The following is a 27,710-nucleotide window of genomic DNA, read 5'->3' on the forward strand; positions in this document are numbered from 1 at the left end:
TTTTTACTGTCATTTTCCAGTTACATAGGCAATGGTTTGGTACAGTACAAGCCCAACTTTGTTTGATTCTCTGTTATTTGTTTGAGAAAAGTGTAAGTGACTGTACTTACTTAAGAGTCTGTTAATATATGTATTTTCTTATATTAGAGGTCATGTACTATTCAGTTTTGTACTAAATATGGACAAATGATTAACAGTTTAAAGTAATTAGGTGTGCTGTAGAGTTTTTTATTGCATCACACAAGTGAACACAATAGTGGTTTGCATTGTGTACAAACAATACAAGAGATAACATGGTAACACATTGTACAGTAACCAAAGATGCATTATTTACAGACAATCTTTGATCTTAAATAACATGAAGGTTTTCATTCATAATAACATGATGGAAGAAAAGACTAAAGGGAGATATAAGAATAAGTTTAAAAGTGGAAAAACCCAGGCTGGGCACAGATCAGTATATATAACAGAAACTTCAATTTAATGTCTTGTCATTAGCCAAATTGAATATGCATGAAATGACCCCTTTGCTGGACTCACTCACCTGGCTGTATATAACGGCACTATTTAAATGGAAAATTCTTGCATCACTGATTGAAAACATTTAACCGAATGCTGATTGATGTACATCTTATCAGTCAACAGTCTTCCTGTCTATGGGAGCATTGCTGAATAAAATGCCTTTAATATGGCATTTGATTTACAGACATGTCACCATTATGATGGCATTATCATTATCAAAGTCAGCAGAAAGCTTGCTTAGAACGGTGCTCTATAACAAATTGGCTAAAACAGATAATATATACCCAAGAAGCAATATGTAAAATTTATATTTATTTGAGAAGTGAACCCTCTATGTGTCTTGCAATGTGACATTTTTTGACTGATTTACATCAGTCAAAAAAAATTGATTCAGCACTGTATCCAAACCCCACATGCAGAGAGATGTTGTTCACTTTTGCCCATATAGTATTAGCTCATTTTCAACATTTCCAAATGTATTTATTTTTTGTGTGTGTGAAAGATTTTTAAAAGAGTTATGGTCATAGTAATCAATTAAATAATTACAAATAGACACAAGAACAAAAAAACAAGGTTTGACAATGTTTATGTATACAATCGTATTAGTTTACAGAATACAATAGCTTAAGACTTGAAAAAGCAGTTTTTGTTTTAGTTTTTAGTCTTTGGCGCACAAGATATTTCACACAAACGTTTTTCTAAAGATGGTTTTTATATCTTCAGCTTCAGTTTCAATAGGAAATATATATTTTAGACTCTCAAACGTTCCTTTTGCATATATAATTGAATAGAACGTATCAAACGATACTTACTTGTATAAGTACAGTAATCAATTATTTTATAGAAGATAAAAAAATCTAAATTATATTTTCTAATTTTAAAGGCTGTAGTTTTTTTATTTTTTTGAATTTTAGTGATTAATTAGTAAGTCCAAAATTGATTACTGTACTTATATAATTTATCATATTGTAATAATCTCACCTGTAGTATGTCTGTCTGTCCTCTGGGAAGTTATAAGAACATTCTGAATGTAAAAATGTATTTTACACTTTTTTTTCATGTATAACTTGCACGTGAATTGAATGAATAAGTGAACATCTGCTATGTTTAGCGTAGTGAGTGGAGTTTTCAGGCGGTCTCTTACATCTTCGAAACCATATGTACAACGTTAAACCAGCGACATCCAGCCGGATAGTGAGTATGGCGCGAAAAGAGCAGGAGAGTCGGAAGAGAAAGCAGGCAGCAGCGTCATTGTCGCAGAATATTGAACATATGTTCAAAAAGACTGCCAAAAAGGGTACGGTTATTATACTTGGTAAGCAATTTGACAACATTGTACTAAATATGTTCAGTGCATCAAAAAGTGTGCTCGTTAAGAGACCAGCAGACAAGCTAATCCAGCACAATTAGTGCTTAAAAAGTCACCAAAATTAAGTATTTGAACCTCATAATTAAATATAAAAATGAGGGGAAAAACTGCAAAAAGGTCCACTTAAAAAAAAAAAAAAAAAGACCCCCCCCCCCACTCTGTTGGTTAAGGGCCTGTCGGTGTATCATCCGAATTCACTCACTTAATTCGTCCACTCAATGCTGAGATATAGTGCACTCACTGCCATTCATTATATAGGAAATAGTGAACGATTTCGGACACAGCTCTTATTTCGTCTGATGTTGGTGAGTGCGGTGTGTTCTCTGTATAAGCGTGTTGCCCAAACAACTGAAGTTTCGCTTACTGCTCCCTGGAGAAAACATGTTGTACTTCAAGCTTGAATTGCTCAGATGGAATGAATATTGCTTATCACGGTCCAGGGACATGATTGCTTTCATTATTTTTTTATATAATTAATCGCACTGAATTTTTACGTTAAATCGACAGCCATAATTTTATATATATTACAGCACAATAACCCTAATGATTTCAACCAAAGGTTCTATTTAAACAGAATTTTTATTAAATGTAGCACGTTAGCTGGTATGATAAACAAATAGCTAGGCCTTTGTATATTTGCATTTAAGCTCACTTTAAGTTCCACACCAGCAATTAAAATGTTATAGATTCTACAAGATGATTCATAATTGCAGCAACTGCTGGCCATTTTTATTTTTTTTGTAGTTTAGCATGAAAAAGCCTTTTTGGTATGATTGCCTTGCTCCTGTACAGGCAATCATACCTTTCTCCAGACATTTTCTAATATAAAACACACCATTTGGTGTTAAATTTAGGCCTATATGTACATCATGTAAAATGATGATAAGATAATGTTTTATCTTCACATGCAACATTTTGATGGATTTAATTCTAATTCATACTGTTACGTATAGCTAATGTTAATATTTTGTTGTGAAAGCATCCCAAGTATAGACTAACAGTACCTTGCCTGAATTAACAAGAATACCATTATCCGTAGAGCTTACTATATTTCTGGGAATATGACGTGTTTAATGTGCTTAAAATACTGAAACTGGTGCTAGAGGCAGATGTCAGCAGTTGTGAAAAAAAAGATTATTAAATACATTTATTTTGGTTTGTTTCCTAAATGTGAAATCTAAAAGGAGTGTGACTAATAATTGTTTTGAATTACGAAGAAAGTGGCAAATACAACACAGTATCTGATTATATAACAGCCAACCTAATAGAAATGCACAACAATCTGAAATGTTCTCCAATATGTTTGACTGGAGTGGTTCTTCAAAGACTGACTTTACATAAATGCTTTAAAAGAATTATAAAATAACTTATAAAAATCTCAACAGAATGCAGATATACGGTACGTTGCATAAATTTAATCAAGGGCATTTTCAGAATAAATGATTGGTCCTAAAACCATTCTCTTCCCCCTGGTGTTCTTGCAACCATCCTTCTGTCCCTTTAAATGGGGAATGTATGAAGTGTTGTCTGACCGACTACCTTATTGGGTGATGACTTTAATCTGACACTATGAGAAAAGAGATGGCTTCCTAAACGTAGTGGAACCCCACACACACAAATCTTAAGACACATCGTAATATCACCATAATTGATATTTGATGCAATTGTAATGCAGAGTGCCTGTCTGCCTATGTAGTTCATCTTTGGAATACTGAGTCCTGAGTGCTTTTGAGTCCTGTGGCTGATATTTGCAGTTTACATAAATGTTCAAATTATTTGCCAACAATTTCTACTACTAAAAACTTTGAAGAATCAAAACTCTAGCAGAGGTATCTATTTGGACAGAGAGGGCACGATATTTTATGCATATGGTTAAAACAGCTGCTTATATTGACATTTTCAAAAGTCACTGGGGTTTATCAGTTTGGTAGAAATCAGACCCAAACCTGCCATAAACCTGATTGATTTATTGTATGGTATAGATCAGGCATTCAGGTGCACAGAGATCCTATTGCAGAAGATCTCACAGCTCTACTTGCGTCGTCCATGATGGTGGTGATGGTTGTGCATGTCCTCCATGGTTACCCTGCCCCAGACGCCAATCACAAACGCTTCGATCTCACACTCGTTTTTACCGCGAGTGATGCGGAAGTAGCCGTCCTCACCCCAGTTCTTTCCCCATGAGTTGGCTGCAATCTGTGGCGTGTACAGATGTTATTGCATACAATGTGTAAAACTTTTCACTTGGACAGAGTAATCTTGTAGCATATGTGATGGATATAATTTCTCACCCAGTATGTGTGTGTTCTGCCATTGTAGTCCCTCTCCTCTCCCCATCTGAAAAAGTCCAATTAATATCAGCATGATGAGAACATTTTGGCACATTCACTAAACTGAAACTTTAACTGTAATAGAAGTTCTGGAAAATATTCTGAAATAGATGGCAAAAAAAAAAAAATGAAGGAGAAATTATAGAAAATATTTTAGATATATACAGGTGTATCTCAAAAAATTTGAATATCGTGGAAAAGGAGCCCAGACCAAGTATTGAGTGCATAAATTAACATACATTTCAGAAGGTCGACATTTCTGTATTATAAATTCTTTATTTTAATATTTTCAGATGCTGGATTTTTATGAGCTGTAAACTGTAATAATCAAGATTAAAACAAAAAAGGCTTGAAATATTTCACTTAATTGTAATGAATCTAGAATATATGAAAGTTCCACTTTTTGAATTAAATTACGGATAATTATATCTACTAATAACTTTTTCACGATATTCAAATTTTGGGAGATTAGGAGCCATTTTGCTGTAATACTGTGGTTAACATTTGGGTGGCAGTATATTGAAATTTATAAATGGGTACACATGGGATAGAAGGGCAGGTGTTTCTGGGAACAGAGGAAGCACAATTTTTGACCATGACCATGCTTTTAAATGTGAACAGGTGTGATCAGGCATAGAACATGTGCTTGAACTTGTGCTTTACCATGTGTGTGATTGAACATGAACTTAAACATGTATGTATTTCACTGTGTTTGATTTGGATTGTATTCTACTTGATTGTATTCAACGATGTTAAGTTCGGTGTTGGCTTGAACATATTGGAATTGTGGAACAAACAAATGACGACATCAAACAACTGGTGAGATACATTGTAAACTGTTCCTTTCTACAGATAAAAGACGAACAAAGAGTAATGAAGAGATCATTTGCTTAATTGACACGAGTCAATTACTTGCTCACTCTTCGAACCCAATTCACCTCTGGATTTAATGGAAAGCCACTACATATTATATGTAATATTTATATTTTCTTTTCTGATTAACATTTTTTTATTGATTCATTTAGAAACAAAGAAAAGGAAATCAAATACATATATATACACAATCAACATTTAACCCCACTGTTACTCCTCCTAATCCCCAACCCCACCTTGACCTTCAACAACATCCCTGTGGTCACACATGAGTATATATATATATATATATATATATATATATATATATATATATATATATATATATATATACACACACACACACACACACACAAAAACATAAATAAAAAATACATATATATATATATATTAATCACACAGATTTTCTCTCTCCACTGCCCCTTTATGAGGGACTTAGACATAATTAAAAAATATATATTTTCTAGAGTAAATCTTATGGACTGATGAAAAAAAAAGTATAGCAGATGGGTTCAAAAGTCTCCAAATATCTGTAAGACCAAGATTTTTACACATCCTGTGAAGCATCAATGTTGCTCTAGGGGGCTTGCACACTTTTGCTTCACTATGATCAAGGACCGAGTCCATAAAAATATGAATTTACAATATTATATCATGAGGGGTGCCAGCAGCTTGGAACATTCCTTCAATATCTATAAAAAAGCCCTGATCATCAAAATTAGGTGCATAAATATTCATCAAATTTGGACTTTGAATTCCTGCTAAAACAATAATGACTTCCTAATTTATCTTTAATCTGTTTGAGACATTTGAAAGGTAGATGCTTACTTAACAGTGTAATGACTCTCCTGCTCTAACTTGAGCCAGCACTAAAGAAAACCTGTCAACCCCATTTCTTCCCAAAATTTTCAGCTTACTGCTTAAATTTTTTTAAGAAACACTATCATATATATATCATATTTCTTACACTTAAGAAAATAAATAACCTTTCCTCTTTTTATGGGGTGCCCCAACCCATTCACATTTCATGTGGAGAGAGACAGTCCACTTATATTAACATTTGACATTTTGACATATGAGAAATTTTGACTGTGTCAAAAACATAATTATAAAGACCACATTCCAACATTAGAGCAACAATCAAACCCCGAACTTCCCCCAGAACCAAACAAACAGAAAAAAGAAAAACAAGTGCATTAACCCTGTGCATGACAACGCCAAATGGCATTCATCCCTCTAAACTCAAACAGTCCATGTACACCTACGAGAGCCTCATTTGCCATTGGAATGCTCAAGTCCACTGTTTCTATACAAATTTTGTGAGACAGAATTACACAACAAAAGGTAATCTATAAAACAAACTCCAGCCAGTAAGCGGAATAAACACAAAGAACATGTATATTCATCCAGCTTATTGTCTGTTATGTCGAGCAGATTCGGAAAGAGCCCGTCCAGGAATTCCACCATATTCTGATCCTCTGCTCCCTCTGGAATTCCAATAATATGGACGTTATTCTGCTGACTACGATTCTCAATATTCTCCAGATTCTCACAGACATGATCCAAATCCACCTTGACCACTAAACAATCCGTTTCTTGACATCCCCCACTCTTGTAACCACCTCAGTGAATTTTGTCTCCATGGCAGTGAACGATCGACGTATTACAGCAAGATCTTCCAATTCAGCAACGACCTCCGTCAGCACTGCTGACATGTTCAAAATTCTCAAAAAATTTCCCTCACTTCTCTGGCCAAATCAGCTGCCTTGTCAGGGCTGTCAGCTTGAGCACGTAAGTGTCTTTTAATGTCTCCAGAGCCCATCTAATGTCATTTTGCTATGCCATTATGCTATCTAGTTGTCAAACAATGGCAGAGGGTGGGAGTGTTTGGGGAAACCTGCTTGAAAACTGTGATTATTTTTTCAATTCAGTTTGATGGCTCTAGAGGCAGAGAAATTACACACGTCACCTTTAACTCCAAACCGAAAACATCATCCGGTGGAGTAGAAGATCCTTCGACTAACAAAATATATCCTGAAAATAGGGCTGTGGACATCCCAGCAGCACATAGCGTTCCCCTGATGAGGTGAATTTCCCCATGTGTCTATTTCTCAGAGAGAGGAAGGACGTGAGCATCAGGAAGCCCCACACACCCCCTCACATCTCCTCAAGGCAATAACAACTTCATGGAGAACCTTCGCCTTGCCCAGAACTTCCTTTCGCTTCATCACCTGCCCTAGTTCCTCATATCAGGGCACTATTCTGTGCACATATTCATTGTCTTGTCATCTACATTCGAAATGTTCTTGTCAATCACCACATGCTTCAAAGGGATATTTATTTGTTTTTGTTAAAGTGAATTTTTTTTAATTTCTAAGTCTAGCCATGGCCAATTCTAAGGAAATCGTACTCCGTTTCATATCGGGTTAACAAACAGTGCTTATCAAACCCTATTGGGATGGATAAACAGTGTCCACACATAAAAAAACAGATTCAGATGGGATTTTCCACAAATACTTTGGTGTCTTATGACATTTTTTAAAGCATTAGAGGCACAAATCCCATGTTTTTTTTTTTTTGTTGTTGTGAGAACTATAACAGTATATGTTCGATAAATGATCTAACATAGAATTAGCCTAGCATGACAAGTAGCTAGTTTTAAGCACATAAAATGTCTATATCCCCCCTTAAAATGGGGATTTCGCCTGTGCCACCAAAGAGGCCTTTATTAAAATCATACTTTGTCATAACTGTCAGAAGTAACGGCTTAATGAAAACTAATTTAGGTTAAATTTGCAACCCCTTAACTCCTTTCTGAATTGTTCATTTTCTATTATTTATTTATTTATGAATTTGTCCATTTCAGTTTTATTTTTAATTAATGTTTGTTAGGAAATTAGAAGAAAAAACTAAATATTAAATAATAAAATATAAAATAAAACTAAGTTTGACCTCCTGAGTTTGATGATCATCATTTACTGGAAGCTAAGTACCTTCCCTGGTCATTTCCACAAGACTTGTTTGCCCTATTTTGTATCCTATTCGTGAAAGTACAACACTTTTTGATGGCCAAAGCTGGTGGCTGTGCATTTGGCAAAGCCAGGAAAAACATGGGTTGCACCTCTGCTGTGGCCTTATCTCACCATGTTTTCTATCTTCAGCTCTGTACACTGACAGAATCAGCCCCTGACCTGCTGTGGGTTTAGGCCTTGCTGTCTGCATTGTGGATGTGGGATCAGCCTGTTGAACAAAGCCATTTCCATTACATTGAACATCAATGAGCTTTCCACAAACTTTCCCAGGCCCTGGGCTTAGCGTAATGCATCGTGGTGGGATTTTCCCAGTAAAAACACTGCCAATGCCCCCATATAACAACTCTATAGCGCCAGCATCCTCCGAGCGTCTAGAGCAGTGCAAGAACCGCAGAGTCAGCGAGTGACAGAAGGCTGGGAGAAAAGCCAGGTTTCAGACAGATTTTCACCGTCACAAGTGAAGCATATCTCTCTCACAGTCAATAGCAGCAGGTCAGACTTAACAACCGCTCAGACAGACCAATGCAAACACCCACTGACAAGGTTACCAAAAACAGTCCTGGGAGAAAAAGTCCTCCTAATTGTGTTTTGTCCTTATTTTAAATTACTTTTATGAACAACGTAATCTGATTTAAACTTGATTTAATTTAAAGTAACCTAATTGTTGATTGAATTAAACCAAATATTCTTTAATCAGTCCTTAATTGCATCCTTAATAAGTAAATGAGAGGTTACTTCTTAGAGCAGTGGACTAATTCAATCTGTTCTTTCTGTTAAATCACATTCCAGACTGAAAAAGGGAGTAATGAGTTCACAATTACAGCTGAAATGCTATTAGGGTGATGACTGAGAAAGCGAAACCAGACAAAGTGATCTAGGGGCGTGTGTCTGGGGGCGGGGCTTGCAGGCCAGTCATCCAGGTGTTTTGTCTGCCAGCAATAAAAAAAAAGTACGGAGTTTACAAAATTAAGTATATATTTGGATACATGTCCCTTTGAGTGACCCCTGTTTGGATGTGAAGTACTCGTGTGGTTTGCAAACAAGTTAGTTAACACTTTATTCATAGGTGAATAAGTCATTAGTCCCATTTTATATCCTGGTGGATTTTATCCATTATTGGTTTCTGTGAGTTTGGGGGAGGGGAGTGGTGAGCGCATTTGTGTGAGAAAAAAATTATGCGATGAAGACGGAGTGTATGCGTTCACGAAACGCGGCGTGTGAATTGCGATAATCCGAACAGAATTTATTTATTTGCTATCAGAGTGTTGACAAGGGTTCTTCAGCATTTTGTTGATGTATTTTATTTAATAATTTTTTTCTGTTCAAAAGGAATGACAGTTGAATGAATTCATCTCAGTGTTTTCGCTAATTCAGGAGTGAGTGTCAGATGAACTATAGTTAGATAGGCCTAAGTGTAATTGTACAGAGCATTTTAAAAACACAGTTTGTGTGTGGACTATAATACCTTGCTGTTTCCCTCATCATCGTCAAACATGGTGATAATGAACCGGGATACTCATCCAGAATTGACATCCTATAGCGCCCTGGGTATGGTTGCACCAGCTCTGCGAATAAGGTCTCACTTAAGTTGAGACGTAAAGTTCACACTAAGGGCTTAGTAACTACTAGTTCGTTTGTAACTAAGTTAGTGTTTAATTTGGTTGCACCACCTGTTCTTAAGGCAAGACTTAACTGGACATAATATGACGTTTGCCTTAATTGATAAAATAAGCAGTCTTCAAAAATGTGTAGTGTTATAAATCCATGCATTTCAGTTACTCAGTTATCTCGTTACGGTTGATGTTCAAACCTTGTTTGCTCACGTAACTGTCAGCTGTAATAAATTAAATCCCAATTAAAATAAGATCCATAATAAAAGTACATTTGATAACTAGTATATTTGTCCTGTGTAAATAAATAGGTATAAATTGTATCAACAAATAAATTGTATCTAAAATAAATAAGGGGTGATAATATACGAATACAACAGTCTGGGAAAATAGACATTTATTAATTTTAATATCTTATATATTTCATATATATTGAAACTTGACACCAGGAGACGCATCCTGAAAACGGCACCGTTAGATCAGTTTCATCCTGAAGAGTGTCTTAAAAGGAAGATTTTTTTTCTCTCTCTCATAAATGTAAATATCAACATCATATTGTATGTCGAAATGGTTGGAGTCTGTCAACAAAAATATGAAATTACTGATGTTTTATTTATTTCATCAGTTAGGCTACTCCTGGACGGAGGCTTCCGTAAATATATCATTTATACGTCCTACCAAAAGTTAATGGTGCAACGCTCAAATATTTAGTTGTGAGTAAATTGGGACTTAGTGTCAATTTACGCCACAACTAGGCTACATTTGAACTTAAGCACAGCTGTTGCAACCAGCCCCTGTTTCGTGGCCACAGGGGCCAGTAAACACCAAGTGTGTTATGTATTGAGAGACATTTTATTTGCTCTTACCTGTGAAGTGTTATACCAAACGTATATTTCCTTTTTCAGCTGTGGTCGGTGAAAACAGTCAAAAAGAATGTTTAAAACCTGAATTGCAGTATTACTAGTGTGTATTAGCCTAGGTTCAGGCTGTGAAATTGTTAATTCAAAGTCAATAAGTTTTATTCATTTTATTTATATTATTTTCAATGTTTAAGGTTATTATTCCTGTTTATTTTTATCTAATTTCATATTTTTTCTCTTTAATAAATCTTGTGAATTGGTTATTCTAATTGGAATTTGCTGAGTTTATTTATTAATTTATTTAAATTAAAGGGTATATTGTCTTAAACAGTTAAGTTCAGCAATTAGAGGGTTACTTCATATTCACAAACAGTTACATTTAATCTTAAGATTTACTTCATATTATTGTGATGTATAGTAGGTTATTGGTGTACCAGATGAACCCTTTAAATTAGTCGAGAGACACAAATCTGAACCAGAGTGCCCGCCCTATAAAAGCTCAGGTCTATCACCCCTGGGAGGGAAGAGGGTGCTAAAGAAACATTGTCAAACAATTATTCTTCTGTTTTCACCATTGAAAATGAAATGTTACAGGCTGTGGGAAACTAGTAGTCTTACCCTATTATCCTGACGGAGTGTGCTGCATGTTTGCGGTACTGTGGTGATTTGTGGTAATTCACATCTGAATATCTGTAAATTCCATTCTTATACACAAAGAAATCCTCATGGACATCCATGATGGCTAAAGGGTAAAAATCAAACAGTAGACAGACACATTATGCACAGAATGGTGACGTATTTGTAAGTACAGTTTTGAAATACAATGCAAAGCGATTTACTGTGAATTGTAGAAGCTTTGAAATTATGTCTAAAACTGTCAAACTGGCATTTAACTTTGAATGGCATTGTGGTTTAATGCAAAGAATGATCTTTGACATTTAGATGCCATCAATGTTTAAAAGCTGATCATTCATTCTTATCACATACAGTCATACTGTGGGAAATACTATGGTGGCTTTAAAAGCCCAATTACATAATATCCCACAAGCACACCCAAAAATCTTGTTCCCTAGCAGATCAAAGTGAGATCAAAGTCACTGCTACTGCAATTGTATTGTTCAAATGAGATCAACTTCACATGACAGGAAGTAAAGTAAAACCAGCTAGGCACACATTTCTGGAAAGTTAAGAAGAAACTTGCATTCCCCACTAAAACAAAAAACAGATTAAACCAGCCAATATGATTTTCTGGTCTTAGCTGGTTTAAGCTGATCTAGCCTGGCTAAGATGGTGTTAAATGGTTAGCATCATACCGTATGACTATCTTTCTTCCATGTAACACAAAAGGAAGAATGACAGCCTCCGTCTCAATACACTTTCATTGTATGTAAAAATAAATAAATAAATCAAATGCAATGAAAATAAATGGTAACTTAGGCCATTACATTCTGCTTAACATGTAATTTTCCATGGAAGAGAGAAAGTTTGAACCAGCATGAGGTAAGTAAATGAAAGGATTTTAATTGTTGGGTGATCTTTCCTTGGTCTAACTATAACTGGTCTTCTAGCCTGGTAAAGGTGGGTTTCAGCTGGTTGGCCAAATGAAAAGTGCCCAAAACCACTCTTACACAATCAAAACAGTTCAGCTTAACCAGCATGGCAAGGCTGTGTGTGTTTTTATATTTACATTTTGTTTTACCTGTACCCTCTGGCCCTTTAAGTTTTACAAGACATCGCTAAGGGACGCTCAGCTCAAACATAGGCAAATGCACAGCACAGAAACATAGTAAAAATAAGCACACACTCACACACACAAAGACAATCCTTTCATTTCTGATGTCTAAATATGAGCCAGAGGTTAGAAATAATTTTTGTAAAGATTAGAAATTAAAACTGGCGTAAAGCCAGAGTTCACTCCTCTCTGGGACAATACAACAGAACACTGTCACAGGATCATGGAACACCCCTGAATAACTCTACACAGACACACACCCATTCATTACAGCCTCTCTCTACCACACACCTTATCATATTACTCTAGGGGATTTCTGTCAAGAATTTAGTGAACATGTGACAACTTTAGAGCTAAAGCTCAAGGCCTTTTATACAAACCGAATGCTTTATTGATGTCTATGAGAGAATAATAATACATAATGCAAAGATTGGTAGTTGTTTACAGTATTCATAAAGTATTTTAACCATTCTTATCCTCAGGCTCACAGTCTTGCACAAGCAACTACATGGATAAACACTTCTGGAGAAATCCATACCTTGTACAGGGCCATTATCCATAATCTCTTTCATAATCTCCTTCTCCTGTGAGCGAGAGAGCAGAATATACATGTCACAGTGAGTTCAACAAGCTAAACTGAACAGCATCTTACACTCTAATACACATTATACAACAGTTAGTTCCGCTCCTCTTATCTGATCGTACATGCTGATATTTAGTATAACAGCACTGGAACACTTTACTGTTTATATCACTCCTCTTGTGTCTTTCAGACAGGCTGTCAGTCCATGTGTTGCTCTGCGACAAACAAAGATTGATTCTGTTTTGGCTTTTTTGGAACTATATAAATTAGTGGAGCAAAACAAACAAAATAACTCGTCAAATTGTGTCTAAAATTCAATTTACTTGAGTTTTGAATGAACCAGTCTTTATTTTAAACACTTTCCTGTGTGGCATCTGGATCTCTATATGATGTAAGTATGTTTATATGTATGAATATAAAGTTGACTATGCATTAAACAAGACAAATGGGTGGTGGGATATAGCTTGGGGAAAGAATATGTTCAACTATGACATGACTACTTATGACATGTCTCTCCAGACAGTTGCTGAGTTATTTCTCCCTGTGGCTTTGGGTTGATGGGTCTTGACTGATGACGAAATAAGAACAGAAATGCACACAGATGCTGGGTGTGATTGAAAAACAGTAAATAACTGACACTAGCTATTGGTATTATACCAGAAGAGTTATTCATGTTTTAGAGAGGGTGTAATTCTATAACCTCAAAAAGACATGCAAATATTTCAGAGCAACACACAGGACACTTGATTGCACATAAACCTGTAGTGAAATAGAAGGAAAACAGGAATGTATGATTTCTACTGCCTTCTTTTGAAATGTCACCAGAATTAATTATTTAGGATGGTGAGCTTAAAATCCAGAATGTGTAAGATCATATGTTTTTAACCTTTACAGACTCAGGGACCCCAAACAATTGCAACCAGCATATTGCTTGAAACTTAGGAGAATCTCTTGAATGGGAAGGTTTGCGGAGGTAAATGCAATACCCTAACCTTAAATCTGTTGCAAAGGTATTGTCCTAATTAGAGTGGTCAGTTTGCTTACATTAGAAGACAGCCTGTATGGTGGGGTTGACTGATAGATATCATTGTGGTAGCTGTGGCTGTTGGGACAGTGTGCTGTGGCCTGTCTCTTTCCTCTGCCCACTGCTCGACTCTGCATCATACATCGGCTGACCTCAGCAGGGGTTTGCTGGGGTGGAGAGAAGGGGTAGCAATCCTCTGTCACTACCCTGAGAGACAAAGGAAGAAACAGATAATTAAATCATCGTAGTTAGCATTCATACATCTCTTAGATATCTTGTAAAGAGTGTATTGTGTGGAAAGCATTGCATATTAATTATTATATATAAACATATTAAATAGGGCAGTATCACATACATTCTAAATGATTAATGTCTCAAAAATACCCACAGAAAGCTATTCTGACACCAGAAACTCTCTCAAAATGTCAAAATCAGAGTTGAAATACCCATATTAGCATCCTCACAGACGTGAAATCCATTATATCTTAAATTTATTGAGGAATAGTAGACATATTTACACTCGCTGAGCACTTTATTAGGAACATATATACACCTGTTATTCATGTGATTATCTAATCGGCCAATTGTGTGGCAGCAGTGCAATGCATAAAATCATGCAAATATGGGTCAGAAGCTTCAGTTAATATTCAAATCAACCATCAGAATGGGGGAAAATTATCTCGGTGATTTGGTCAGTGTCATGATTGATGATGCCAGACAGGTTGGTTTGAGTATTTCTGTAACTGCTGATCTCCCGTGATTTTCACACACAACAGTCTCTAGAGTTTACTCAGATTGATGCCAAAAACAAAAAACATCCAGTGAGCGGCAGTTCTGCAGATGGATATGGCTTGTTGATGAGAGAGGCAAATGGAGAATGTCCAGACATTGGTTCGAGCTGACAGAAAGATTACAATAACTCAGATAACCACTCTGTACAATTGTAGTGAGCAGAATAGTATCTCAGAATGCACAACATGTCAAACCTTGAGGCAGATGGATTACAACAGTAGAAGACCATATCTGGCAATTTATTAGGACCATAGTGTCCCTAATAAAGTGCTCAGTAAGTGTTGCTGAGACATATTTATGATGTTTAAGTGTAAAATGGAATGTGCACACCCAATAAAATAGCAATCCAATTAGTCAAGTGTCATGAATTGACCAAGTGTAAATAGACCCTTAGAGAAGTATTGCATAAATGACATCTGGGCAACGGGCATGTTCTTTAAACAGAGGTTAAAGATGAACCCAGGGGTGTAGCAGTCTTAACATAATGACGACTCATGCATTGATATAAACTCTGTTGTGAGTTTAAAAATGTGTGGATTGTCCTTTGTTTTTTTTTTCTGCAGTGCATTTCACATAATGCTGCCAATCAAGATCGATATGCCAATAAATACTGTAATACTCATGCGTGTGTTCCTCATCTCTATATTATTAATTTAGATCAATATCAATGCAGATAAAAAACATGGATGAATGAGCATTGTTGAAAGCAACTTTGTAGAAATGAACAGAGCCGCATTGATTAGACTGACTTTTATTTAAGGGTAGTTTTGGCTCATGAAACTCACCTGTGATTGGCTGGATGGCCGCTCAATCAGCCCAAAGTAACATAACGCAAAGAATACTGTATACAAATCCACCATTTGGACTTGGTATGGTTTAGCTTGAAATAGTGTGGGGGACCAAAATCACCTTTTTAAAGAGTGTGGGGGACGTGTCCCCCGAAGCTGCTACGCACTTGGTGAACCACTTTAAATTTGGTGTTCTATTTGACGTTAGGCAAAATATATGTAGTAAATTACCCTCTTCGCCTTAGGTACCACCAAGCTCCATCGATACGGCCACCGGTGCAGCCATCCTGGTGACGCGTGTCACAGGAAATCAGATTCTGAGGGGAGAGCTGAGGGGTCATGTGACCCATTGATTGAATAGCGATCCGGTCTGATGCAACAGCTAGGAGTAAGTCAGAAGGTTCAGATATAAGAGGAAGGACAAAAGAACCTTAGTATAGTACATATTATAGTAATATTACACACACTCAAAACACTTAACTGTGTATACTTTATTCAGCTATGTTCTTGGCTCTGAATGCTGTGCTCTGTGCTATGTATTGTCTGGCTCACCTGCGGTTGAGAAGGCCCAGGATGCATTACAGTTGCCCTGGTCCAGGGGCTCATGGATTTTGCCAGGCCATTTGTCTGCTGCATTGAAGTTAGCTGGCAGATGATCGTTTCCATTCATGTTCATCTACAGAATATTAATCAAGAATTTGTGCTTTTTAACTTCAGAACATCCTGTGGCTTATCTGTACATAAATCTCCAAAAATAATACAATTACACACAATGCAGTTTTCCATAAATGCATCAATGGTGTGATTTAGGAAGTGGTGACATAAAATAATTATTCCCCTATGGATTCTCTTCACAGGGCCTCATAATGGATGTTATGAAGTCTGGATTTCCAAAGTCCAAGATTTGTATGAGCAAAATACACGATTTTGAATGGTTATGTAATTGTAATTTTTAATTGCATTTTTTTATAAAAATTTGAATAATCCCAAAAGTCTTTTATTTAAAAAAAATTTATAAATCTATGCAGTCATTTTTATTCACGATTCTCACCTTAAAATTTCATAAGGCCTGAATAATTCATTTACACTTTCTAATATACAAAATTATGCAGCAGGCTTCTGTGCACCTCTCCCTCTTTGGTAATATACAGCTGCTCCAGCTGTCCTCCCACATTCCAGCCTTTGATATTGTCATGATTCTCCCTGACAACTACCAGCTATGAAACAGTGGAATGCAGGTGCTTGTTAAGTGACCCAAGTTGCAGTGGTAAATTGTGGTCATTAAAGGGCCCCTCTAGGGCTACAGCTTGCAGCTATATTTGACCCAGTGCTAAAGGTGAGCACTCACAAATAAAAGAGAATGTCCCCATGAGGCGAGTAAAAGCTTCATTTACATACAGGTATATTGTGGGGTCAAACAGCTTAATAAACATACTAAAAGGCAAAAACGTTTCTGTAAGGGCTATGTATATTTTCTTAGATACTTTGGGGATTAAATTGATTCTAGAAGTTAAATCTCGCCAGTTGCCAAATCTGTACATTGGGGGACGTCCTCAATTGAAAAATAAGCAACAACAAAAAAACTATTTGAATTAGGGTTTAGGTTAACTCAATTCTCAGTTATGTTTTGGTTATAGAGAGTTAAAAACTGTGAAAAACTAATCTTAATATTGAACTTTGATGCCTTTGGACTCTCCACAACATTGAATCGGTGAAAAAGTAAAAAATAAATAATAATAATAATAATAATTTAATTTGTATGATACTTGTGACACTATATGCAGTGTCAGGGTGTTTTGGGTGATTACTGGGGCATTGATAGGGTGTTGCTAGGTGGTTACTAGGGCATTACTAAGTGGTTACAATATGGTTGCTTACTGGCCCAAATCAAAAGAGACCATCTGCAAGTCTCTACAACCTCTACGATCCTGATCCCAAGATATGTGTGGGGACCTTTTCAGTGGAAGTCTATGGGATTTGTTTCAAACAGATACAAATTCTAAGTATTCCAATTATCATCTCTTTTTATCCAAATGGTTTACTGTATATCTACTGTAAAAGAACTGTAATGCCTTTGATACATATATCTATAAACTGTAGGTGGTGCTTTTTTCAGATAAAATGCTGTTAAAAACAGGCAATGTTCATGTTTTAATCAAAAGGCAGGTGCTGCATATGTATTGTACTTAACCGGGTCTTTTTTGACAGGATCGAAAAAGTTGTTTAAAAGTTTCTCCCAAAAGAGAAAGGTTAAGGCTAGTCTGCAGCATTTATGATTAGCTTTTCATGGTATTACAACAATAGACATCTACGGTTTGCCATTATTTACAACCCCAATTCTGAAACAGTTGTGACTGTATGAAAAATGCTAATAAAAAAAAGTGATTTGTAAATTATAAATCACCCTTTGCTATATTGAAAGCACTACAACTACACATAATATGATGTTTTTCCTTGTGATTTTCCTTGTTTTTTGGAAATGTACGGTAATTTCAAATCAGATTTTTTTGCAACACAAAGTGATGGGAAGATCGGATCATTTTACTGACTTGGATCTTTGAATCTCATTCAGCAAAATTAAATAATCTTTTTTCAAGTAATTTCATTCATCACATGACAGAAAACAGAATTGATTAGTTCACCTCCCGAGTCAGTCTTCGGAGTTCAGATCTGTGTCTTCGTTCATTTGGCACGTGACCTCCAGTCTCAGCGCTCATTCACGAATGACAATTACTGGTCTTTTTTCTTTTTTTTTTCTTTACAGCTCAGTCATTGTGATGCAGTTGTTTGTATCACGATTAGTACATGTCAGTATTGCAATAAATGACTTTTTAAAATCACATGAATCCACAGGATGAATTATTTTCATGTATTTCATGCAGGAAGTATTGAGATGATATTTTATCCCAAGTGTAAAATTAGTGTAAAATTGTAGGGTCTATTCCCCACAAGAACATAAGAAGAAATAAATAAACAATACAATGAGGGGATGCATCATGAAGGAACAATAAATGACAGTTTATTTAAAGTCAACTCAATCAACAAGTAAATAATATTGGGTTTCCTTATAGCTCTTGTAGTCTATGACATTTTCTGACGAGAAGATAAAAGTCATACAAAGTAAAAAAAAAAATACAGTTTATTACCAGATTCAGTGGCATGGGAAAAAAATATAATGACAGAAATATTCAAAAAGTTATGAATTGCAAGAAATAAACAAGCTAAAATTAGTGACCAGAAACACAGTAACTGTAAGGGTAAAAATAAAGCATCTCAAACTGCTTGTAGGGAGCATTAAGAAGTATTAAGGAACGTCTGTTTGCAATACAGAGACTTTGCGGCTGTCAGTGAACCACTTGTACCCAAAGGCCGACTCGGGAGGTGAACTAATCAGTTCTGTTTCCTGTACAGAGCTGTCCCCTTGCAAAATGAACAAGATTTTGCACATGCATAGCTATCACTCTCTGAGACTACTCGTTCATCCGAGTCATATAAAAGATTTGTTCAAAATGAACGAATCATTCATGAACGAGTTGGGACAGTCGAGAGTTGACTACTGTGAAACATCACCATTTCTTTTAATAACACTTATTAAGCATTTGGGCACTGAAAACACTAGTTTTTTAAGTTTAGAAAGTGGAATTTTCCCCCATTCATTCATTATGTAGGTCTTTAGCTGCACAATTGTACAGGGTCTTTGTTGCCGTCTGGTGTGCTTCATAATGCATCACACATTCTCAGGTCAGCACTGCAGGCAGGCCAATCTACCGCCCGTGCTCTCCGCTTACACAGCCATGCACTTGAAATCCAGGCAATATGTGGTTAGAGCAGTATATGCTGCTCCAAAATGTGTACATATCTGTCTAAATTCATGCTGTTCTCACAGATGTGTGAGTTACCCATGCCATGGGCACTCTGTGTGTGTGTGTGTGTGTGTGTGTGTGTGTGTGTGCAGCACTCAGCTCACTCATTAGAATGCATGATGTAGAGTGATTATGAGTGTGTTTTAGGGCAGAAAGTGATAATGGCTTTTATCAGAATTTTGTGGGACTTTACTCTAGTGCCACACACAGGTGGAGACGTGTTGGAGGATGTGGGCTGAAGAGAAAAGGAAAGAGGGAGGAAAATAAGGGTATGGGCCCCTATCTAGTCATGGAAGTGCCCCTATCTCTCTCTCTCTCTCTCTCTCTCTCTCATTTCTAGCATTCTCTGATTGTGAGATGGTCTCTTATGCAGCGTGTTGGTGTAGATCACGAGCAGCTTTCTGCAGATAAAGCCTGAAAGCCTCAGTAAGCCACATCAAATAGAGCACGGCCAGATGGTCACAAACAGGATATAAGTGCAACTGACCATTCAAATGCTCTCATTCACTGAATCACACTGCACTACAAGGAGCTGATGCATTACAAAGATCAAACAATAGTCAGATTTTTTAATCCTACCACTTATTCTTGCTTTGATGACCCCTAAGGGCAAACCGCATAACACTGAAGACTGTTATGGTAAAAAGCGATCAATGCATAAACATCAGATGAATAAAAAGATAATCTCATCTGTAACTGTCTCTTTCACATGCCATTACGACTGTGATGCAAAATGTCAACCCCTCATTGACCCTCCCCATTGAAAAGACCAGCACATTGCAAAAATACTTTTTCTTAATCATTTTTTTTTTGCTTTCCAGTAAAGTTCTTGTTTTAAAATAATTTATATTAAAATAACTTTTATTTACCCAATTGGCAAACTTTACCCCCCAGTTTAAGCATAAATCAAATAAAATTTTGAAATAATTATGCATACAAAAATAATTTGTCAATGGGGAAAGTAAAATAATTCAAGATATACTGAAAACAAGTTCTAATATCTTACACAGATTTGCTTCTCAAGAAAATTTGATTTTTTTTAAGAATGTTAAACTGTCAAACAAGACAAAACTACTATTATTTTTTGCAGTGCATTGCTGGTCAACAGCATAATTTATGTTTTGGGTGTTGGTCACCAGCAAGACTTCTTCAGTCAACCAGCCTCGCCAAACATGCTGTTTGATATGGTCACCAGTTAGACCAGCACCAAGACCAGATTGGTCATTACATGCATAATCCAGCCTAGTCCACTATGGAAATTTGTATTGCCTGCAGATGAATCTCACCTGGATTTCATTCATATTCATAACAGTCCGTGAGGGGCGCTGTGTGCCTAGACGGTGCCGCAGACCCTCGTCCAGTGTCATACCCCAGAACTGACTGTAGTTAGCTGCCCTCCAGCTGGACAGATTAAGACAGGAAACGAAAGAGTGGGAGAGAGGGATAAACATTTCTTAGTGCACTTTTTACATATTTAATTTTAATTTTAGAGTATAAGATAACAGCATGTACGTTTTCTAAATGGATAACACCGGGCATTAAGGAACGAGAGAAAGCCTTGAACTTACCCTAAACCTCTCCTGTTGATTTCCTGGATCATGTCATCCTCTATCAGACAGGCATTGTACTCACATTCCCAACGCCCATTATGACCACATGTACTGCAGGAGATGAATAAAAGACTGTCAGTGAACAGAACCAAACACTTTTATAGTCCCTGCTTTTAAAAACTTTTGTTGTACTTTAAAGACCCCTTGAAATGGAGAGCGCAGTTTTCTTTTCCATTTTCCTATTGAAACTGAAAGGTGGAACATATCAAAGGGCACATAACTTAAAAAGTAAAAAGGGAATAGGCTTTGATTACACCATGGCCATGATTTGCTATGCTTTGACTTTCAGATGGTATTATGGGAAGGGGCATTCTTATTCTAAGAGCATTTCATTGGACAAATTTGTGTAGTATTTTTGTAGATATCTAATTAGATATTCATTTTGTCAATGTTTAGGAGTACACTAGAATATAGATGTTTTCCAAGCTAATACACACAGAATAATAGCCACATAACTTCAACTTTAACATTGCAGTACTGAATGAAATAACTTTTACATTTTACAACTTTTAGAATAATAAACATGTTCTGTTTAATAAGCAAGGTCTGTTTATAAGAGTATTTTAAAACAGAGAAAATAAATGTAGACAAAGGTCAGACAACAAGAAAGAGAAAAAATAAAGCAGCTCAGCAGAAATAAAAATTTGGACAAAACAAGAGGAACAAAATGAGAGAGATATAGATAGACAGATAGAGAGAGAGAGAGAGAGAGAGAGAGAGAGAGAGAGAGAGAGAGAGAGAGAGAGAGTAGAGGGACTAGGACTGTGAGCCTTTTAAGGCAGCTCTTGAAGAAATATCCATTTTTAGTCAGACTGTGCAAGAGGAGGTGGTTCAGGCCTGGCATTTGAGAGGAACATGTGAACATGGATTAAAAGTGAAAGTGCAGATAGGCTTTAAAATCAAGAGTCATTACTATGGATGAGTTACATGGTGTGGAATATGACACAGCAAACTCTGTGATGCACACAGCCTTGCTGTAAAAATTATTATGCACAATATATATTTTTATAATATATAACATTTACAATATAGTCACAGCTATGACTACTGTGACTTTATTTTATGTAATTGCGACTTTATATCTCAAAACTGTGACAATATCACGTAATTGCTACTTTTTATCTAGCAATTGCGACTTTATTTCTATTAATTGAGACTTTATATCTCACAATTGTGACTTTATTTCTATTAACTGAGACTTTATATCTTGCAATTGCGACTATATATATTGCAATTGTGACTATTTCTCTAAATTGTGAGTTTATATCTGACAAATTACAAATGTGACTATTTCTTACCAGAAAGACTCAAATTAAATGAGAATAATCATAATACGAGGACTGAATGGGGCCTGGGTAGCTCAGCGAGTACTACCACCCCTGGAGTCACAAATTCGAATTCAGGGCATGCTGAGTGACCCCAGCCAAAGCAACCTCCTTGTGGTCACTATAATGGGGTAGTCACTATGCCACCACAAGGACTTAGAGCACATTGGGAATTGGGTATTTTAAATTGGGGAGAAAAGGAGAGATAAAAAATATGAGGACTGAATAATTTCCTTTACACCGATGGTGACGGTGTGGATGAGGGGTGAAAACAACGCACATGGCGAGCAATAACTGACCTCTGACAGTTATAAAGAAGATGCTGGATTATGATAATTTAAGGAATGTTACAACGAGTCTTCCTGACAAAATTACCACTACGTTCCATTTCTCTATATCTCGCAATTGTGGCTTTATTTCTGTAATTGGGACTTTATATCTCTAATTGTGTTTTCATATCTTGCAAGTGAGACTCTATTTGTCTTAATTTTTTTTCTGCAAATTTGACTTTATATCTTTATATAACTTTGTTTCTTGCGATTTCAATTTTTACTAATATATTTTGTCATTTAAAAAAAAACAAGTCACAATTACATGATTTACGAAGAATTACCTTCTTTATAATTTTATTCTTCTTCTGTGGTTTCACAATAATAATTAATAAAGGGCGACACACAATTGATCGTGATATACTTTTCTTCACAGCTTTGATGCACCCCCAATGTCACCAATACAAGTGTTTTAGGAAGCCTAGATCACAAACAGGGAAATCTAACATTGCTTTTTGCAGTCATAACACAACATTTTACAATGACCAGCATATGTCTCTACAGTCATTGCTCACAGCACAAATAAATAATATACGTCAGTAACAAAACACTTTCCAGGAGACAGAGATCTCATGTGTAATGTCTGCTGGTTTTGATGGAAGAAGCAGGTAGTATCCTTTGACCTCTTATTTCCTTTGACACATGACAACATTTTAGGGTCCTTGTGCAAATCCTTCACCTAGTAGTTCAGATACAGACATAAATTCACACATCAGTACACAGCAGCACACACACACTGAGTGAAAGTGACAAAAGGTCTTTAGAGTGCAGAGGTGTCAGGTGACCCATTGTCAACAGCAAGCCGAGTATCTTTTTCTCTTTCACGCTTCATTGTAATGCTCAAATCAGTATTCTTATACAAGTCTGAAGGTCACACAATGTTTTTGACATCCCTTATATTATAGATCAGAGATATTTGTGTGCTTTCTCTGTGATTACAGTTCACAGTAATCTCTTGAAGATGACAGCTGGATGAATGTATGTGCTTTAGAAGTTTGTAAGCTTTGGCTAAATAACAACAAATAATAAAGATATCACCTTGACTCCAATAACTTCAGATATTTACATACTTTCTGATCAGTGGTTATCGAAAATAACTACACTGTACCCTGAACATTGCTATTACCAACAGAGCCTAGGGGAACATCACAATCCTGCTAAAACTGCTGCTTTAACTAACCTAAGCTGGTTTGCTTCGCAAGTCTTAGCTGGTTTAAGCTGGTGTATCTGGTATCCCAGCCTGGCCAATCTGGTCTTGCTGGTCTGCTAAACTGGCCTTGATGGAGCTCAGCTGTTTTAACTAAAACAAGCCAACAGACCAGTCTGACTAGTTAAAGAGACCAACTGAGAACAAGGGTTGCTACATGCCAAATGTACAGCCCAGTCCAGTGAGACCTGAACTCAGGAAATCTCAGGAACATAGAGGTGAATGCGAACCAGGAGGGAACAACAAGCACACTGGGACAGCAGCCAGTATTTCATCAACCTTTTTTCATTACAGGAAGCAAAGCACTAACAGCATGTGAAAAAGATTGGGATAAAATGAGAACTGAAGAGAGGGAAGATAATGTGGAAATGACAGGAGGTGCCAATCTTGTTGTTGGTGTGATTACACAAAGCACTGCCACGACAAACTACCAGATAAAATCATATCACATCTACAACAGACTGAGTCAGACATACAAACAAAAACAAACCAACAGACAAGACACATAAATAAGAATTTTATGCATGTCCAGTATGCTATTTTATATGCTAGGTTATAAAAAGTGACCCCATGAAATTTCTTGACAAGAGCAGTGGACATATATGTATTCAGTTATTTTTTTTTTTTTTTTACAATAGAAAGTATGTCAATCTAAAATTCATATATCTGCCAGTGTTAATGAGTACACTGGCAAATAGATGTAAACTAAAAGCCACAAAACTCTGATTTAAATTTCATGAGGTCTTTAGAGTGAAAAATTAGGTAGCTGTGGGAAATTGAGGGGTAAGTCTGAACACTTAATTATTAAGCTTTTATCAACCTGACCCTATACCTAGTAGTTTATACTGTACATGGCCCTTGTCAGCACATGACTCACCCTAAAGATCAGCACTACTCCTTTGGAAGGATTGATGGTACCCATGTTTGTCTAATGTCATATTTTAGTGTGTGCAGAAACAGTTGAACTACACAATCAACTGGCATGAACATATCTATGCAATATCCATACTGTAATGACCATGTGCACACACTATACCAAAAAAACAAACACTCATGGAGACATCCCCACCTTATGTATTCCCTGAGAGAATACCCATAATCACTGCTGTGTGAAAAAGCTTTCACATGAAGGTAAGAAATTCTGTCTAACCATAACCAGTTTCTCAAGAGCGATGCACAATACATAGTGCTTTCTCACAGTGAATGGTCAAATGCAGAAAAAAGTAAGACAAATAAACACAATCCCATCCCAAAAAATAAATGAGTAGAAAGAAAGAGAAGTTGTACACAATATTGGTTTTAATAGTTTTTTTTTTTGTATTTAGATTAAGGGTAGGGATGCCATAAAATATCAATATATCGCTAATTGATCGGCATGTTATTTTATCGATATATGTGTGATAAAGTCTCTGTTTTTCTTGAGTTCCTTCTGAAGGAGGAAGTGGGAGCTGGGTAAACAATCCAATGTGAGTTTTATTTTATTTCTACACGTTTTAGCATCAATCAACAAACTGCACAACATAAAATGCATGCACACACTGTCAGCGTCATGCATCTCTCTCTCCTCTCCTACAGTCTGGAAACCCTTTTTATCCCTCTCCAGCTCTCGCTGAAACATAGAACAGCTGGTAGAGCAGGGGTCGGCAACCTTTTTGACATGGAGTGCCATTTTTAATTTTCCTGGTCAATGGCTGTGCCGACCAAAAACATGCAAATGTATGCGATTTTCCCCTTGTGAAAATGTTTCTATTTTGCATTTTTCTAGTTTAATCATTTATTTTTCATTACAAATGTTATTAAACAGTTTGAGTGAAAATTTTGTGCAAAACCCGATGATTATGATATAATCATGATCCTGAATGTGAATATTCAGAGCATCTAAAGTGCTTTAATGAAAGAAAACCTGTCCTTTTGCATTATGAGTTAACAAAGTTAATGTCACAAATTTGCTTATTTGATGACTGATCATGAAATTGTGTGGAATCTTAAATATTTCTTATATTATGTCACTGTAATAATTTATGCTGGGTTGGAAATCTCAAGAATTAATAGTGGTGTTTTTCTTATTGCATTAAGTGTTGTTCTGAAAGCAAACAAACAAATAAAACACGGTATGTAGGCTGTCATTCGTGCAGTCTGACCTATTCGTGTGATTAACAGAAATTAAGCGCTACCTGCTCATGATGCGCAAATGGCTTGCACGCGTTGCACGAGTCTGTTGGATATACTGCAGTCTCGTCACATTCAAATTCTTGTTTAGCCTCCCATTCAGCTTATAAAAACACACTGCGTGATCATGAGGAAGGATTACATCAAGTAGATTGGAATGCAGGTGCGGAATTTATATGAATAAAATTGTATATTCCTCTCTCGCCATTGCTGGCATGCCAGTGATTACCCCTCTGTGTGCCAATGCTTGCACGCATGACATAGGTTGCCGATCCCCGTGTTAGAGATCATTTCCCACAGGGGTCAATCCTTACCGTTCTCCGTCTATCTGCCTCGCTCTCCACAGATGTCACGCGGCCATGCCCACATCACCACAATATGTTTGCATCAATATATAAAAATTTGTCAAATTTACAGTAATTTGAAATCTAATTTGTGTGCTTTCCAATTCACTAAATTGGCCTTCTGTTTAATAGTATGACGTAATAGCCTTGGGAGACCACAAGAGGGTGATATAACATTTACTGATGCCAGTTTGCGGATAGGAAAAGCACTTGTATCACAAAAACAGGATGAGTTCATGCGGAGCAGCAAAAGGCGGTCCAAATCAGTGAGATGATGAGTTTGCAGGTTAGTGTATGAAACTGGTGTAACTGAACAACCTGAACGATTAGAATGGTAACGTTTATTATGCAATTTCTCTGTATGTAGCCTTTAATATGTCTTTCGTTGAAGTTGTCAAACCACAAACAACATGCATGATTTAGATACTGTGAGTAGCTGACTGTAAAGGGGGTTAAAGTGAAAGAAAGAGGTGAGATCCAGTTGGCCTTTATCCCTCTCTGAGGTTTGACAGCCCTCTGCCCCACCACACTGATGAATAATATATCCGTGGATTTTTTTAAATCAAGATTTTAGGTAAAAATGTATTTAAATACTCAAGAAAAAGTAAATATTTTAGGATTTCTTTCTGATTTGTATTATTATTATTACTATACCATTTTTTCCAAATTGTTACAAAATTGTAATAACATTATGGGATTCAGATTTTCATTTTAACATTTTGGTTAATGTCAGCTACCCATGCATTATGTTACAAATGCTTTTGTCAATTATTATTCTTTTTTTATCATGCTGACAAAACTTCTTAATCCTTGATCTTAAAGAAAGAAAGAGAGAGAAAGAGAGAAACTGGACAGACCTTTGGAATTGTTCTCAAATTATGCAAAAGTTTTCACAGCAGGAGGTTATGTAGCTCACATGAAAAGCTCAAGTCAACATGGCATTGTTGCACAAATAACTGCAATGCCTCTTACAGCAAAACAAAGCTATTTTGAATCCATTACCAATAAACAGAAGAGTTATTTTATATCTAAAGTAAATAGTAGATTGTTTACTACCACTATACTGGATTTCATGGATATAAAATTATGTATTCCTTTGTGCTGGTCATTAACTTAGAATATTTATGTGTCCATTGACTCCTCAAACAGCTCATGGCTGGTGCAAAGGATTAGATTGATTTTCTATGGAAAGAGCTAATCCTATTTGCATGGGGTTTTATGTAAAGGCAGAGACACAATAGTTAGTTAAATATAATAAATGTATGTATATGTGCTGTACATGATCCTGCTGTATGTTTGTACTGTTCCCATTGTCAGAGTAACAAGGGTGCTAATGGTGAAACAGATG

The 27,710-nt window shown here is 36.3% G+C and overlaps 2 protein-coding genes across 2 annotated transcripts in view; both read right to left on the reverse strand.

Annotated features, from left to right (window-relative positions):
* Positions 1 to 17,583, reverse strand: part of LOC127619534 (uncharacterized) — a 202,635-nt gene extending 185,052 nt beyond the window's left edge. Inside the window, exon 1 of the mRNA XM_052092380.1 lies at positions 17,580 to 17,583. The gene's annotated coding sequence lies outside the window, so the exon portion shown is untranslated. The remainder of the gene's footprint in view (positions 1 to 17,579) is intronic.
* Positions 215 to 27,710, reverse strand: part of LOC127619535 (tubulointerstitial nephritis antigen-like) — a 36,935-nt gene continuing 9,439 nt past the window's right edge. Inside the window, exons 4-12 of the mRNA XM_052092383.1 lie at positions 20,947 to 21,039; positions 20,665 to 20,779; positions 16,068 to 16,191; positions 15,747 to 15,897; positions 13,956 to 14,142; positions 12,867 to 12,912; positions 11,215 to 11,338; positions 4,183 to 4,228; positions 215 to 4,087 (exon numbers count right to left, since the gene is read on the reverse strand). Of these exons, the coding sequence (XP_051948343.1) occupies positions 3,923 to 4,087; positions 4,183 to 4,228; positions 11,215 to 11,338; positions 12,867 to 12,912; positions 13,956 to 14,142; positions 15,747 to 15,897; positions 16,068 to 16,191; positions 20,665 to 20,779; positions 20,947 to 21,039 (1,051 nt within the window). The 3' untranslated portion in view covers positions 215 to 3,922. The remainder of the gene's footprint in view (positions 4,088 to 4,182; positions 4,229 to 11,214; positions 11,339 to 12,866; positions 12,913 to 13,955; positions 14,143 to 15,746; positions 15,898 to 16,067; positions 16,192 to 20,664; positions 20,780 to 20,946; positions 21,040 to 27,710) is intronic.

Source organism: Xyrauchen texanus, chromosome 26 (genome assembly GCF_025860055.1).
Source record: "Xyrauchen texanus isolate HMW12.3.18 chromosome 26, RBS_HiC_50CHRs, whole genome shotgun sequence".
Classification (NCBI taxonomy): Eukaryota; Metazoa; Chordata; class Actinopteri; order Cypriniformes; family Catostomidae; genus Xyrauchen; species Xyrauchen texanus.